General features: G+C 68.1%; 1 protein-coding gene across 1 annotated transcript; it reads right to left on the reverse strand.

Annotated features, from left to right (window-relative positions):
* Window positions 1-870: 870 nt before the first annotated feature.
* On the reverse strand, window positions 871-7,776 carry MMP9 (matrix metallopeptidase 9). The gene is made up of 13 exons (XM_044421321.1): window positions 7,630-7,776; window positions 6,496-6,734; window positions 5,911-6,059; window positions 5,589-5,720; window positions 5,312-5,485; window positions 4,449-4,622; window positions 4,109-4,282; window positions 3,806-3,961; window positions 3,383-3,605; window positions 2,959-3,098; window positions 2,201-2,351; window positions 1,633-1,736; window positions 871-1,306 (listed from the first exon to the last, which is right to left on the reverse strand). The coding sequence occupies exons 1-13, from the start codon at window positions 7,774-7,776 to the stop codon at window positions 1,197-1,199; spliced, it is 2,073 nt and encodes a 690-aa protein (XP_044277256.1). The 3' UTR covers window positions 871-1,196.
* Between the last annotated feature and the right edge of the window lie 6,058 nt (window positions 7,777-13,834).

Genomic DNA, 13,834 nt, shown 5'->3' on the forward strand with positions numbered 1-13,834 from the left:
CGAGCCCCCGGGCCCTGCAGAGTTTTGGGCTTCGGCGATAAGCGATCTGAATGTCGTTACTGCATTAGCTGCCGGCTTCCCCCTGCGGGGGCCCTGGGGCAGTTCACACAGTGTTCCCCTGAGCCCTCCCCCCAGGAGCCTGGCTGCTGCTTGGGCTGGAAGCGAGGACCCAGCCCAAGGGCCCCTGGGCGGCGCCAGAGGCCGGGGAGCCTGGAACCTGCCCCCCACCGCTGCGCACAACGGTCTCCCCGCGGCACCCAGGCACTCCCGAGCCAGTACTCTGCCCGCGGTGAAGGAGCCATCCGGCCCCTTGGCGGCACCGCCCCCTCCAGAACAGGCTGGATCCCACACGCCCCGCCTAGTCAGTGGGGCAGGTCCTTCTTGTCAGTGCTGGGAGTGGTGGGGGACGCCAGCCCGGGGGTGCCGCCCAGCGTGGGGCAGTGCGGAGGGCCAGCTCGGCTGTGATGCGCGACACTCGCGTGGGGAGCCAGCTGGCTGCAGCCACAGTGCCCGTCCTCGCAGCGCCCTGAGTTAGACCGCTGCAGCAGAAGGCTGGCCAGGTGGGGCCGACCCAGCACGGCAGGACAAGCCACCTCCCCCTCGAGGCTGTGGGGGCCGACCCAGCACGCCCCCCCCGGCAGGACAAGCCGCCTCCCCTTGAGGCTGTTGGGGGCCAACCCAGCATGCCCCCCCCGGCAGGACTAGCCGTCTCCCCCTTGAGGCTGTTGGGGGCCGACCCGGCAGGCCCCCCCCCCTGCAGGACAAGCCGCCTCCCCCCTTGAGGCTGTTGGGGGCCGACCCAGCAGGCAGCCTGGCCTGGCTTTGCTCCCGCCTAGTGAGCCCCTTGGCGAATAAGCAAGACACTCCAAGTGGGCCGGGATCCAATTTATTACACGCGTGCGCAACACGTGAGAGCCGCCTCGCGAGCAGAACGTGGCGCCGGCGGAGGCACGGCGTGGCCTGGCGTGGCGTCGGCAGCTGCAGGGACCCGGCCGTGCGTGGCGGGGCCTCCTCCTCCCTGCTGGTCCGGGGGTCCTCGCAGCACGCCCCGCAGATGGCCGGGCCACAGTCGGACGGCCGGCTCGGCCCCGTGGGGCGGGCCCCTTGCTCGGGCTGGTGGCGCCTCGGGGCGGGGTGGCCAGCCCTGCTCGGAGCGAGGTGGCCGGCGCAGGTGGCCCGATGGTGCCCAGCGGGCCCTACTGCTCGGGACACTGCAGGACGTCATACTTCAGGTAGCCCACCTTGTCCACTTGGTACTGTGGGGTCATTCGCCAGCAGAAGGGGTCCCGGCAGAAGTAGTATTTGCCTGGGACGGGACGGGGGGGGCAACGCTGTTACCAAGCAGCACGCCTGGGCTGCGGGGGAGGCCTGGACCCCCAGAGCCCTTTGCAGGAGAGGTGCCACCCCCACCCCCCCGCCCCGCTCAGCCCTCTTGCCAGGTGAGGCAGAGACGGCTCTGTACCAGGGCCTCCCGCAGGCTTGGCGCAGCCAGAGAAGCACGCCAGGGCTCCCCTTTCCCCGATCCGGCGGCCGGGCAGCAGCGCGGTGGGAAGCAGGCGCGGGCCAGTCCTGCCTTGAGCGGGACGGCGGGAGGCTGGCCGGACGTGGCTGCGGGCCGCCCCAGCTCCTCACCTTTGTACAGGAAGATGTTCTGCGCGTCGAGAGGGACCCCGGCAAAGAGGCTGTCTGTGTGCCGCGGGTACCCCCGGTCCACCCGCTCCGCCTTCACATCCAGCCTAAGGGGGAAGCGGGTGTGAGCGGGACTCGTGTGCTCGGCAGGCACCTGCTCCCCCCCAGGTTAGGAGCCACTCCACAGGTGCCCCCCCAGCAGTTCCAGCTCTGGGGCCTCCGGAGGGGCTCCTCGGGCCCGGCGTGAGCAATCGCCGCTGCCCCTCTGGGGCCTCGGGACGTCGCTTGGATGCCGTGGGGACCGCTTGCGGGACGGGCTGCTCCCGAGTGGCGTGGGGTCCCCCTCGCTTTCCCAGGCCGTGGGCCCCTGAGGGCTATGTGGCCCCAAGTCCAGCAGGCAGGCTGAGCGCCCTGGGAGGTGCTGGCCTCCCGCCACTGACCGCCCCACGCCTGCTGTGGCTCTTTCTTCCCCACACGCCTTCGGCACGCTGCCGGCGGCCGATGGAGACCTGCGCCCAGTGCCCAGCCGGGAGGGTCTGCGGTTGCTCCCCCGGCCCGGGCCTCTCAGCACCTCCAGAACTGCTCCCCGCTGAACAGCAGCACTTTCCCGTTCTTCCTCCGCAGGGCGCCCGTGACCTTCTGCACGTCTCCGCCGATGCCCAGCTTCTCAATGCTGCGGGGGCCCAAGGCTCTCGTCCCGCGGTATGTCCAGAAGCGCCGGCCTGCAGGACACACTCCGTCACGCGCCTGCGGTGCCACCCCGTGCCCGGGCCCACGCGCCCCCTTCCGTAGCAGGCGGGCCCCCGAGCTGCCGTGCCGGGCTCGAGCCAGGCCACGGGGGCCGCCCACAGGGCTTCCTGCGGGGCCTTCCGGGGGTTGTGAGCGCTTGGCATAGCCTGCTGCAGTGGGGAGGGTTTGCCACACAAAGGCGGCACCCTGGCAAGACTCGGTCTTGCAGGTCGTAGCGGCCTTTGGCGCTGAAATCTCTTGCTTGTGTCTCACTCCAGGGAAGCCCCGCGTCCGTCCTGGAACTCGGCCTGCAAATCCTCCTGGGGCCCTTTTCTAATTTCACTCATCAGTGGCGCCTTTGCCATTGCGAACGGAAGCCTGAAGCCAAACCAAACCTAAGACCTCGTGTGGGGGACCCTCCCCCCTCCCCTCCCCGCTCCCCCCTCCCAATTCAGCCTGAGGGAGAGTCTGGGGGGATTCAAAACATTTTGCGTGGTCTTCTAGCACTGGCCGGCCGGCCGGCCACGCAGTCAATCAGTTAATAATTCAGTGCAGCAACTGCGGGTGAATCCGCCATGCTTTGCAAAGGGGGCCCCTCACCGGAGAAGAAGAACAGCTTCTTCGTCAGCGGGTCCTGGAAGGCCGCGTCAATCAGGTCCGGGAGAGCCGGCCAGGTGTCCCGTATCCGCAGCGGCCCCTGGATGCGAGCGGCTCCGGCGGACGGCTTCCGCCAGTATTGCCTGAGGGCAGCACAGGAACGGGGGGGGGGGACCAGCTCTCTCAGCTAAGGCCACCTTGAAACACCCGGAGGACCAGGGGTGGGAAAGGTGGGGCGGAGTGGGCTTCTCTCAGCCCCTTCCAGCTGCCCGGGGAGGGTGGTGGGCCAAGGGGCGGGGCGGGGCGGGCCGGCCCTTCTCCCTCCCTCGCCCCATTCCCAGGCCGAGCGTGAAAGCGCCTGGCCCGCGGATCCGCACGGCTCCTCCGCAAGCAGCCCCCGCCCGGCCCCCTCTGCACGGCGGCTCACCCGTCCTTGAAGAGGTACAGCTCCGTCTTGATCTCCGCCACGGCGTTGTACCAGCCCGCACTGCAGGCATCCGTGGGGTGGTCCACGGGGGTGCTCCCCGTGGCCGCGGAGCCGTAGTCCTCTGTGGTGGTGCTCCCGTCCGCTTCCGTGGTGGGCTCCTCGGGCACGTCGGGGCTTTGGGTGGGCCAGCTGGGCACGGTGGGCTCAGGAGCAGACCCTTTGCCTAGTGGGCGGGGGCACCGGCTGCGTCAGGTGTCTGTCTGTCTGGAGACGCGCCGGCACCCATGGCCACGCGGGGCTCCGAGGAGCAGGAGGAGTGCCAAGCCGGCCGGGCCCCCGGGGGCCTCCTCGCCATCGCTCAGGGGCACACCCCTCGCGGGCCTCCGCAACCGGGAGCCCCCGCCCCACGCAGCGCCCACTCACCGTAGAGGAACTGGATGCCGGCCACGTCGTCCGGGTGGAGGTGGAAGTCGGCCTCGTAGGTGTACATGGGGTACATGAGGGCCTCGCGCACGCTGGAGTGCTCCAGGCCCAGCGAGTGGCCGAACTCGTGCGCGGCCACCAGGAAGAGGCTGTAGCCTGGAGGGCGGGAAAGCGCTGCTGGGTGGCCGGTGGGGCGTCCCCCCGGGCAACTGCCCCACTGCCTCCTCAGCGGCCTGCCCGCCCCGCCAGCCACCCGCAGGGCTCCCTCGGGGAGGCGGGGGCCCTTCCGGACGCCGGGCTTACCTTTGTCGGGGCAAAGGCCCCACTTCTTGTCCACGTCGTAGTTGCTGGTGGTGGCGCACCAGAGCCGCCCGTCCTGGCGCCCCTCGGAGGTGCAGGCCGAGTACCGCTGGCCCAGGAAGGTGAAGGGGAAGACGCACGGCTCGCCCTGGGAGTTGCCGCCGATCACCGCCGTGTCTGTCGGGAGGGAGGGAGGGAGGCCGTGGGCACCCGCCCCGGAGGTGGCTGGCCCGCCTCCCACGCCCCCCAGGCCGCCACACGGGGCAGGCCGGCAGCTCTGCAGCAGCCCGGCCAGTCCCCGAAGGTGGCCGTGGGGCACACCCAGCCCCAGCCATGTCCGTACCTCTGTTGGGGCAGAAGCCGTACTTCTTGTCTTGGTCAAAGTTGGCGGTGGTGGCGCACCAGCGGTAGCCGTCCTGGCGCCCCTCGGTGGTGCAGGCATCGTAGGACTTGCCCAGGAAGACGAAGGGGAAGACGCACTTCTCACCCCCGCCATTCCCTCCGTACGTGAAGAGAACTAGCAGAAGACGGAAAAGGAGGGCCGTGGGGGGGGGGGCAGCAGGGGGCCGTGGGGGGCCACGTGGCCCTGGCGCTCCCCGCTCTGGGGCTGCCAGGGTCGGTGGGGGGAGTTCACCACCCCATGTGGGATCCATCTGTCCTGGGATTAATGAGGGGCTGGGATACACGGGTTGCTAAGCAACCCTATCTCCTTTTCTAAAAAGATCAAGCTGCTGGTCCTCATGATAGCAAGCCAATTTCCCCGTGAATGACTACCAGCATCTGCATCTGACCAAAGGGCTGCACCAGAGCGAGAACACGCTGCTCCGAAGAGGAAGCGCTCAGTGCCAGAGCCCCCGTGCTGCCCCAGCCGCTTGCCGGCTGCTGGCTGGTGTTGCTCCCTGCCCGCTGCCTCACCCCGAAGGCCCAAGCCCCTTCCCGGGAGAGCACAGCACCTCTGGAGGCTCCTCAGCCAGGGAAGTGCTCCCCACAGTCGGCGGCAAGCCAGCGGGGTACTCCTTCCCCTTGGCCCCCCACCCTGCCTCCAACGAGCAGAGGGGCAGGCCTGAAAGGTGGAGGGGCACAGATCGCTGGGCACAGCTCCCCTTCCCTTGGGACCCCCTGGACTGGCCAGGGGCACCTCTGCCGGGCTCCCTCGGGCTCCGCTCCCCCCACCGGGGGCCCGGTCGTGGCCCCCCCGCCACTCACGTTCACTGGGGCAGAAGCCGTAGCGCTTGTCCTGGTCGAAGCTGGCGGTGGTGGCACACCAGGGCACGCCGTCCGTCCGGCCGTCCGTCGTACAGGTGGAATAGGCTTGTCCCTCGAAGACGAAGGGGAAGTGGCAGGTGGCCCCGTCGGAGTTCCCGCCGTAGCTTTTCACCACTGCCCGGGAAAAGAGGAGATGGGATGGGCGGGGGCTGGGGCTGGGGCTGGGGGGGTCCAGGGAAAGCGGGCAAGCGGCCAGTGGGAGAGCGGGCCAACTCACCAATCCCGGTGCCCAATGTCCAGAACTCATCGTCGTCGAAATGGGCGTCTCCGCTGTAGGTGTCCTTGCCCGGAGGGAAGGCGTGGGCCAGGAGGCCGTCCTTGCCGTCGAAGGGGTAGCCGTCGCCATGTTCTGGGGGACGGGGGAACACACGTTGGGAGCCCTCGCTGCTTACACGGACTTGAGAGAGGTCCGGGGCGGCAGAGCCATCTGTGCTCGGGCCCCTCTGTCCTCACGGGGCCCCTGGCCGCATCCTCCTCTCTGCCAGCCGGCCTCTTCCCGCCCCACGGCCCCCCCTCGGCCTCCCCCGGGGAGCACTCACCCCCCGTTCCGAACTGGATGAGGATGTCCACCTCGCCGCTCTGCCGCTTGGTGAAGGTGAGCGGGGTCACATTGCTCCACACCTTGAAGGCTCGGGCAAAGGCGTCGTCGGTGATGGACGTGTCCAGGTCGGGTGAGTAATTCACCACGCTGGAGTGAGGGGAGCGGAGGGGAGGGGGCAGTGAGGACAGCACCCCCACCAGCAGCCACGGTGCATCAGGGGCCCCGGAGTCGACTGGCAGGACCCAGAGCCCCCCTCCCCCCCGACCGCTCTGCCTGTGGGGGGGGAGCAGACCAGCCTTCCTTCCACCGTTCAGTCAGTGCCAAGAGTGAGCCACAAGTGGCCGGTCACAGTGGCTGGGCTGATGGGAATTGCGGTCTGCAGCCGGAGGGCAGCGGGGTGCCAATCCCTTGCCTGGGCTGTCCAGCCCGACTGGACCTTCGCGTCCCGCAGCCCCCACTGACCTGGCCACGAGCAGCACCGCGCCCGGCTCTGGCCACGCATCTGCTCACCGCCACGGCCTCCGTGGACCCCGAGGCAGTGAGGAAGCTGCCAGTGGCTGAGGCAGCCGGCAGGCTCACTCACCGGTACGTGAGGTCAGTGTGGTCCCACTTGAGGTCTCCCTGGAACGTCTGGAACGAGCCCACATCTGGGACTCCGCAGCGGGGAGCCCGGAGGGCGTCCAGGGTGGGGGCGTCCAGCTCCCCGGTCTCTGGCAAGCCCAGCTGCTTCTGCATCTTCTTGAGGAAATAGTCCAGCTTCCGCTGCTTGCCGTCCACGCCGGAGCCGGGCTCGTTCAGGTAGCCGTAGCGTTCCAGGTAGCGCTGCGAGGGGAGGGAGGCGCCAGTGAGCGGGTCCCCCAGGAGACGGACCGGCCGGCCGCGCAGCTCCTGGCCCTGCTCACTGTGGCGGGGCGGGTGCAGTTCGCCCCTCGCCCGGGGGGGGGGACTCTTCCCGTGCACGTGGGCAGCCCTGGTGCGCGCAGAGCACCTGCGGGAGAAAAGCGCCGGCCATCCGGCCCCCACTGGACGGGGGTGAGCGGGGAGGCGCTCCCCCTCGGGGCACGCCAGCTCAGCCTGGCACGGAGCTTCTCCTGGGCGCGCAAGGGGCCCCGCGGGGCTCGCAACGGCCTCCCGCTGCGCTGGGTCTGCGAGGACGTCAAAATCCTGGCATGTCCTCAGAAGCTGCGAGGAGAGACGCCGCCGCGCCGAGTCTCGAGGGAAGGCCCTGCGCGGCGGAGACCTCGGCCGGCCGGCCAGCCGGCAGAGACCGGCGGGCCGCTGTCCCTCTGGCACGGGGGGCACCTTCCCGCCAGACTCCGCCGCTCCGCAGCCCTCGCCTCGCCGCTGGCGGGCACGAAAGCTCAGCTGCTGCGCCTGTTGCTTCGCGAAAGCGGGCGCCTCTTCACACGTGCCGGACGCCAAGTGCGGCTTATGGTTTAGCGCAGCTTTGCGGGGGCTTCGGAGCAGGCGGAGCGCAGCCCGGCGCGGAGTCCCGGTGGCGGGGCAGGAGGGGCTTGCAGCGGGGCGGGAGCGGGCGAGCGGAGCCTCCGGCCCGCTGCCTCCCGTCCCGGCTGCTGCCGCCCCGCGCTTCGCACGCCCCTCGGCGCCAGGGGCCTGCCGCGCTCCCTTGCGGCACATGCCCCGGCCCGGCCCGGCGCTATGGGGCTCGGGGCAGGAAGCCCGGCGCGTCCCCGGCCCAGACCGCCCGCGAACTTACGTGGGCTCGCTCCCAGTCCGACATCTGGCTGACCATCTCCCCGGGGAAGGAGATGACCACGGGGCTGTTGCCCTGCAGCGGCGCAGCCCACGAGCAGCCCAGGGCCAGCAGGCCGAGGAGGCAGAGAGCCCGGCGGATCGGGCCCATGGCGAGTGGCGGGCGGCGGCGGCGGCGGCGGCGGGCGAGAGGTTCGCTGGGGCGCGGCGGCGGGCGAGGCGGGCGAAGCTGCCGGTGCTTCACGCCTCTGGCTCGGTCTGCGGCAGCGGTCCCAGCCGGCGCATTTATGCGCTCGAGTGGGGCAGGAAGGGGTGAGTCAGCTGCACCCGCGAAGTGCCCACATCGCTGGAAGGGGAAGAAATGCGGAGCGGGGGGGGGGGGGGCAGAGCCTCGCCACTTCCTGGGGCTGTCTCAATGTTTTGTTTACCGAGTCCGCAGGAAGTGTGAAATCCACAGAGGAACAGCGCGGGGGGGGGGGGGTCTGGGTGCCCATCCTCAGCAGAGCCCCCACCCGCACTCCAGCTCACATCCTGCTGAGGCATTTGTGAACCCTGCAGCCCCGTGGCGCCCCATCCGCTCGTCCTGGCAGAGAGGACCCTTCAGTACAGTTACTGAAGGGTTTGCCAAGCTCAGGGTTTGCCTGCACCAGCCCTGGACAGGGGCGGGGGGGGAGCCGTCCCCTAGCTGAGTTAACCCTCCCCCACCTAAATGGGGCCAGATGCCCTGACCGTGCTCACAGAGAGTGGCCCAGCCCCACATCCCCCACAGGTGACCCGATTTCTGCTGCGCAGCCTCCTCTCACTCTGGCATCAGTGCTCCATTTCCCCTCTGTGCCTCCCGGTACCCAAAGCTGGCTGCGTGGCCCCGGGTGAATTAGGCGCCGCACGAGGCACAGACACCATGAAACTGTGTGCGCACAGCTTACTTACAGTGCTTGCCGTACGCAAAACCTGAAAACGATTCAACAATGAAAGGGTTTTAGCACAAGCTCCACGTGTCAAAAGCAGTGGACAGAACTGCCCCATCACACCCCCAGGCGAGCGCACGGAAAGCCCAGCAGAAGAGGGCAGCCTTGACCTGGAGTCGAAAGGGCGACTGGGCTGGTGCCCTGTAAGCTTCAGTGGGAGAGAAACCCTTCGCCGGGGCCACTGCTGGGGAGGCCTTCACCCTCCAATTCCCACTGAAAGGTGGCCCTAAGAGGCAGGGCCAGATCCTGGTAGCATGTCCAGCTGGATCCAGGTCCCTCAGCCCACGCGGCCATGGGCCTCCGCGCACCCAAAACCCTGCTCTGCAGCTTGTTGGGGGACAGCCGGGTCCGGTCGCGTGGCTGCCCCCAGACCAGGAGGTCATTACCACCCCGTCCCCGTCTCGTCAAGGAACTGTGCGTGGGGTGGGGAAGGGGCCTTTTCAGACGTGTCCCCCTCCAGCTGGCGGCCTTCCCCCGTTTCCCCACTGCCGTCCTCCCCACGAACAGCCCAGGAAGAAGGAGAGGACCCAGGCGACCCCCAGGGCTTCTGGCCAGCAGTGCCAGGAGCCCCACTTGCCCAGGGACTGCGCGAAGCCGAGGCTGCGGGATGGAGCCCTGCCCAGAAGACACGCCCCCGGCCAGTCTGGCAAGAGCGCGAGTGCAACACGTACGGGCGAGGTGAGGAAAGCCCGGGCTCCGTGCCCGCAAACAAGCTGCGGGCAGCCCCGGGTCCGCCCCTGGGCTAGTGCTGGACTCACCCACTGCCCGAGAGCACGGGCCCGACCTGCTCCTGGGCCTCCACCTCTGGGAGCTCCCGGGACGCTCCCACTGGGAGCAGGCAGCTCCACCACCCCCGCCCCCCAACGGTTGCCTCACTGGCCTGTGTAGCAACAGGCCCGATGGGGCTTTCCCTCCCCTGGCCCAGACCAGACGGAGTGGGTGAAGCTTCCCTCTGTGTCAGTGTTTATTTTCAAGGTGTCATGGGGAAAACCCAGGTGCCAGGAGGGGAGAGAACCCCGGGAGAGCCCTGCCCTCCACTGCCAGCAGCTGCCCCGGCTCCTAATGCCGAGCTGGCCCCAAACGGCTTTCTGCGGGGAAGGTGGGACGGCCGGCACTCGGAGGGAGGCCCGTGTGCCCGGCTGAGGGAGGGCCCGGCCCCGCCTCACTTGCCCGCAGGCAGCCTGGATGCGGCCCCCCGGGACTGTGCGGATGCTCCATGCCGGCGCTCGCTTTTGCGTCCACGCTTGCAGGGCGGTGAGTCGGTCCGTCCTCCGTTCGGGGGCGCTTGGGGTCGTGCTCCTCCTGGCATTTGGTGGCTGCCACGGCCCCGCAGCCCACACGCCGTCTTCTGCCTCTCTCGCTGGGGTGTGCTCAGGAAGGAATGCCCCCTGGCCCAGACGCAGGCCACCCGGCCACCTTGGCGGGGCACCTTTCCCGCGTGAGGGCAGCAAGTGCACACGCCAGCCTGCTCTGTGTGGCGCTTGCGCTGCTGCGTGTTTGCTTTGGGGGCTGAGACACGGACGCTGCTGCAGGGTTTGGGCTGTTGAGAAACACTCCCGGACGGTCCCGCTGCCTCGCCGAGCAGCTCATGGACTCAGTCACTCTGCCACAGCCGTTTCCTGCATGAGCTCACCCGGCATCGGCGGATCCTCCTTGGCTATGTTTGGGCTGGGACGGGTGCCTGGGACACGAGCCCGTCCTTGTCACCGGCGGCCACGTCCCGGCAGGCACCGCCTTCCGTGCCGCACTGCCTGGGCCGGGACGTGGGGCGCGAAGGCCAGTGAGGAGCACACGATGCTGCGGGAAGCCGCCCGGCGCCCCGCTGCAGCTGGGGCAGGCTGGGGGCAGGCGGAGGGCTGCGGATCAGCCCAGCCCTCTCATGGGCAGCTGATCCCACGGTCCGAAGCCATCCCATCCTCAGCCTCCCGGTTCCCATGGGCAAAAGGGGAAGAGAGTCGTACACATAAGCACCCACCAGCCACTGAGTCACGGCCGCCTCCCTGACACGCAGTGCTCACCAGGGAATCCCCCCCCGCCCGCCCCGGGCACACGCCTCTCCATGGCAACCGCTGGATTCCTGCCCGTCTGCAGGCAGGAGAGGGCCTGCTGGCAGCGGCCGGGAGCCACGGGCACGGGCGCAAGTCTGCTGCGGGGCGGCACGCAGAGGCCGGGAGCAGGCCTGGGCCAGTCCCTGCAGGTGCTGAGAGGGCAGCTGGTCCCCGGCCTGGGGCAGGCGATGCCGGCCGGGGTGGGGGTGGCAGCAGGCCCCACGGGGGGGGGGCAGAAACTCTCCCGGCATCGGGGGGAGGGCGGCGACTTGCCAGCCGGCCGAGCCGCCCACGCAAGCAGCCACCTGGTCCACAGCAGGGAGTGCCTGCGCATGGGAGGCCTGGGATGGACCGGCCAGGGCAGCCCCCCCACTCACCCCCCAGGAAGCCCGCAGGTGGGGCAGCAGGACAGCAGCATCCTCCTGACAGTCAGGACCCTGAGGGTGTGGAAGGGGCTTCCACGGGAGGTGGTTGAGGCCCTATTGGTGCGGGTGTTCAAGGACAGGCTGGACATGCACATGGTGGGCATGTCGTGAGTGGAACTGCTGGAGCCGGGGGTCAGATTAGATGGCCTGAGGGACCCCTTCTGACTCGCTCTGTTTCTATGTTTCTATGTTTTTTGCCCATGCTCTCCAGCAGCCGGTGCACAGACCGCATTCTGCCCAGATGCCGGGGGCTGTACCTGGCCATGGAGGGCTGGGCCTCCCCCGTGAAAGGGTCTGGTCGGTCCCCCTTTAACGCCCCCGGATGGGTGGCCATCCCTGCCTCTCGTGGCAGTGAGCCCAGCTTGGCACCCCCCGTCCCAAATCCCACCTGTCTGGGCGACCCCCTGGGGGTGCGAGTGAGTGAGGAGTGCGGCGTCCTGTCCGGTCCCCTGGAGGCGTCTCCCGAGCACCTCGCTCGAGTGAAGCTGCCCCATGCCTCCTTTCTGGCATAAGCCCCCCGAGCCTCGCCAGCCCCCTGACCATTTCCCTTGCCCCCCACAGCCACCGCCTGCGATCAGGTGACGGGAACTGCAAGCCGCAGCACCCAAGATGTGTGGAAAGGGGTGCGATCGCAGCCCTTCCGCTTCCCGTCCCTTTCCGCCTCCGCCTCCCGCACAGCAGCTGCCGCTGGGCCGGCGCTTTCATGGTGCTGTCCCCCCTCACCCCCAAGTCCCTTCCCTGATCGGCACTGTGAGCTCCGACCCCATCCCCTAACTTTTTGCTGTGGTGTGCATTACTTTGCCTTATTATTATTATTTATCTATTCAAATTATATTCCCCAGTTAATTAGTCCCAAGGGTTCCTAAGGGATTACAAAGGAACAGTCACAACAACAGATCATAATGAAAACATATAAACATATAATAACAATATACCGAAACAGTGTACAATAAAATATACAATATGCAGCTCAGGAACCAGACACAAATAGATCAACATAGTACATTAAGACTAAACAATATAAAACTATATGTCTTAACATCGAGCAGTATAAATTCAATGACTAAAATGTCCGGAGATCGGCCCTGTTTCCACCCGGCGCCAACAAGCCATCACGAGGGCACCAGGCGAGCTGCCCGGGGGAGGCCCTTTGCTGTGAAGGGCCCGCGTCCCCTGCCGCCCTCCTGACCTGCCCAGAGGGGCCCCCTCACCCCCTCTGAGGGGTCAGGCAGGTCCTGCACGCACCCTGGTCCCAAGACCTTTGGGGAGAAGGAGCTCAAGCCGGGCTGGGCTCGACTGGCAGCCCATGCAACCGGCACAGAGGGGGCAGGTGGGATCGGGACTGCCTCGCGTCAGCCGCCGCGCTGCCTTGCTCTGCTCCGGCTGAGCCTCCAGACCGTCTTCAAGGGCAGCCCCACACACAGCACGTCGCAGCAGTCGGGCCAAGCGGCCGGGACGCCTGGCCCGGCTCTGCCTGTCCTGGGGGGCGCAGCTGGTGCACGAAGCCCAGCTGCAGGAAGGCGCTCCTGGCCTCGGAGTCCGCCTGAGGCTCCAACGATGGTAGAGACAGATTGCTTCTTCCCACAATGAGCAGCGCATCCGCTTGCCCCCACCCTGGGGGGGCTCCTCTTACACGGTGCTCTTTTAAGAGGGTCTGGCAGGCCGCAAGCTCTCTGGGAGCCCGCTGCGCGATGCGGTGGCCAAGCGGCCGGTGCGGCCCTCGCTTGCCGCGACAGAAGCGCAGCGTCCCACTGCGTGCGGCTCTGGGGGGCCACCGTGGTGTCCCGTGCTCGGACCCAGGCACCGCCCTCGGTTCGGGGTCCCGCAGGCAGGGCTGCGGGCCCAGGAGGGAGGAGGCGGCGAGTTCCCCTGAGGACCGGCCGCTGCGAGGAGGGGCTGGAGCAGTTTGGCATGTTCTGGCGCGCACCGGATGGCGCCGCGGCCTTCCCACATGACAGGGACTGTCGCGCGGAGGGCAAGCAAGACGGCCGCTGATGCTGCGAAGGGCAGGCTCCAGGACGGACTCGGATTCCAAGAAATGAGCCGTTTGGCGGAGGAGCAGGTGGCCTCAGGAGGCAGAGCGCGATCCTCCCCCTGCTTCGGCCCAGCGGGGGAGGCCGCCTTCCCGGGCGCTGCAGCAGCCAGTTTCTGGCACTGGCCCAGACCTGAGTGGGGTGACCTTTGGGGTCCTCCCCGATTCGGGGACTCTGTCCTTCGGCGAATGAATCCATCGGGGCTGTGCCCCCTGCTCAGCAGCCCTGTGGAATGGGGGCAAGGGTGAGGTTAACCGGGGGCTCCTCTCCACGCCTTCCCAACCCCCCTGCCCCCATCCCTCATTTATTCCTCAACAAGGCTGAGATGCAGGAAGAACTTGCTGTGTGAGCCACTGCCCCTCCTCTCTCGAGGGCAACATGTTTGGGGGCAGAGAAGCCGCTCCTCCAGCAGAAGCGGCCTCTGGAAGGCTTCCCTCTCCACAGGTCCTGTCCCACCAAGCGGCAAGACCCCCGGGCCTTCTCGGTGCCAGCTGGGTCTTGCTGGGACCCAAGACCCCCATAATCATTTCTTGCATCTGTATCCTGCCTCTTCCCCTCTCACAAGGAGTCCAGGATGGTGGACATAGCCCCACTTCTCCCAATTTTATCCTCACAACAACCCTTTGAGGTAGGCTAGGCAGTGAGTCCAGGACCGCCCCAGTGAGTTTCATTGCGAGTGGAAACTGGAACCCGGTCCTCCTGAGTCCTCGCCCACAGCAAGCAAGGGGGGCACTG

The sequence above is a fragment of the Varanus komodoensis genome, unplaced genomic scaffold (assembly GCF_004798865.1).
Source record: "Varanus komodoensis strain SLA01 unplaced genomic scaffold, ASM479886v1 scaffold117, whole genome shotgun sequence".
NCBI lineage: Eukaryota > Metazoa > Chordata > Lepidosauria > Squamata > Varanidae > Varanus > Varanus komodoensis.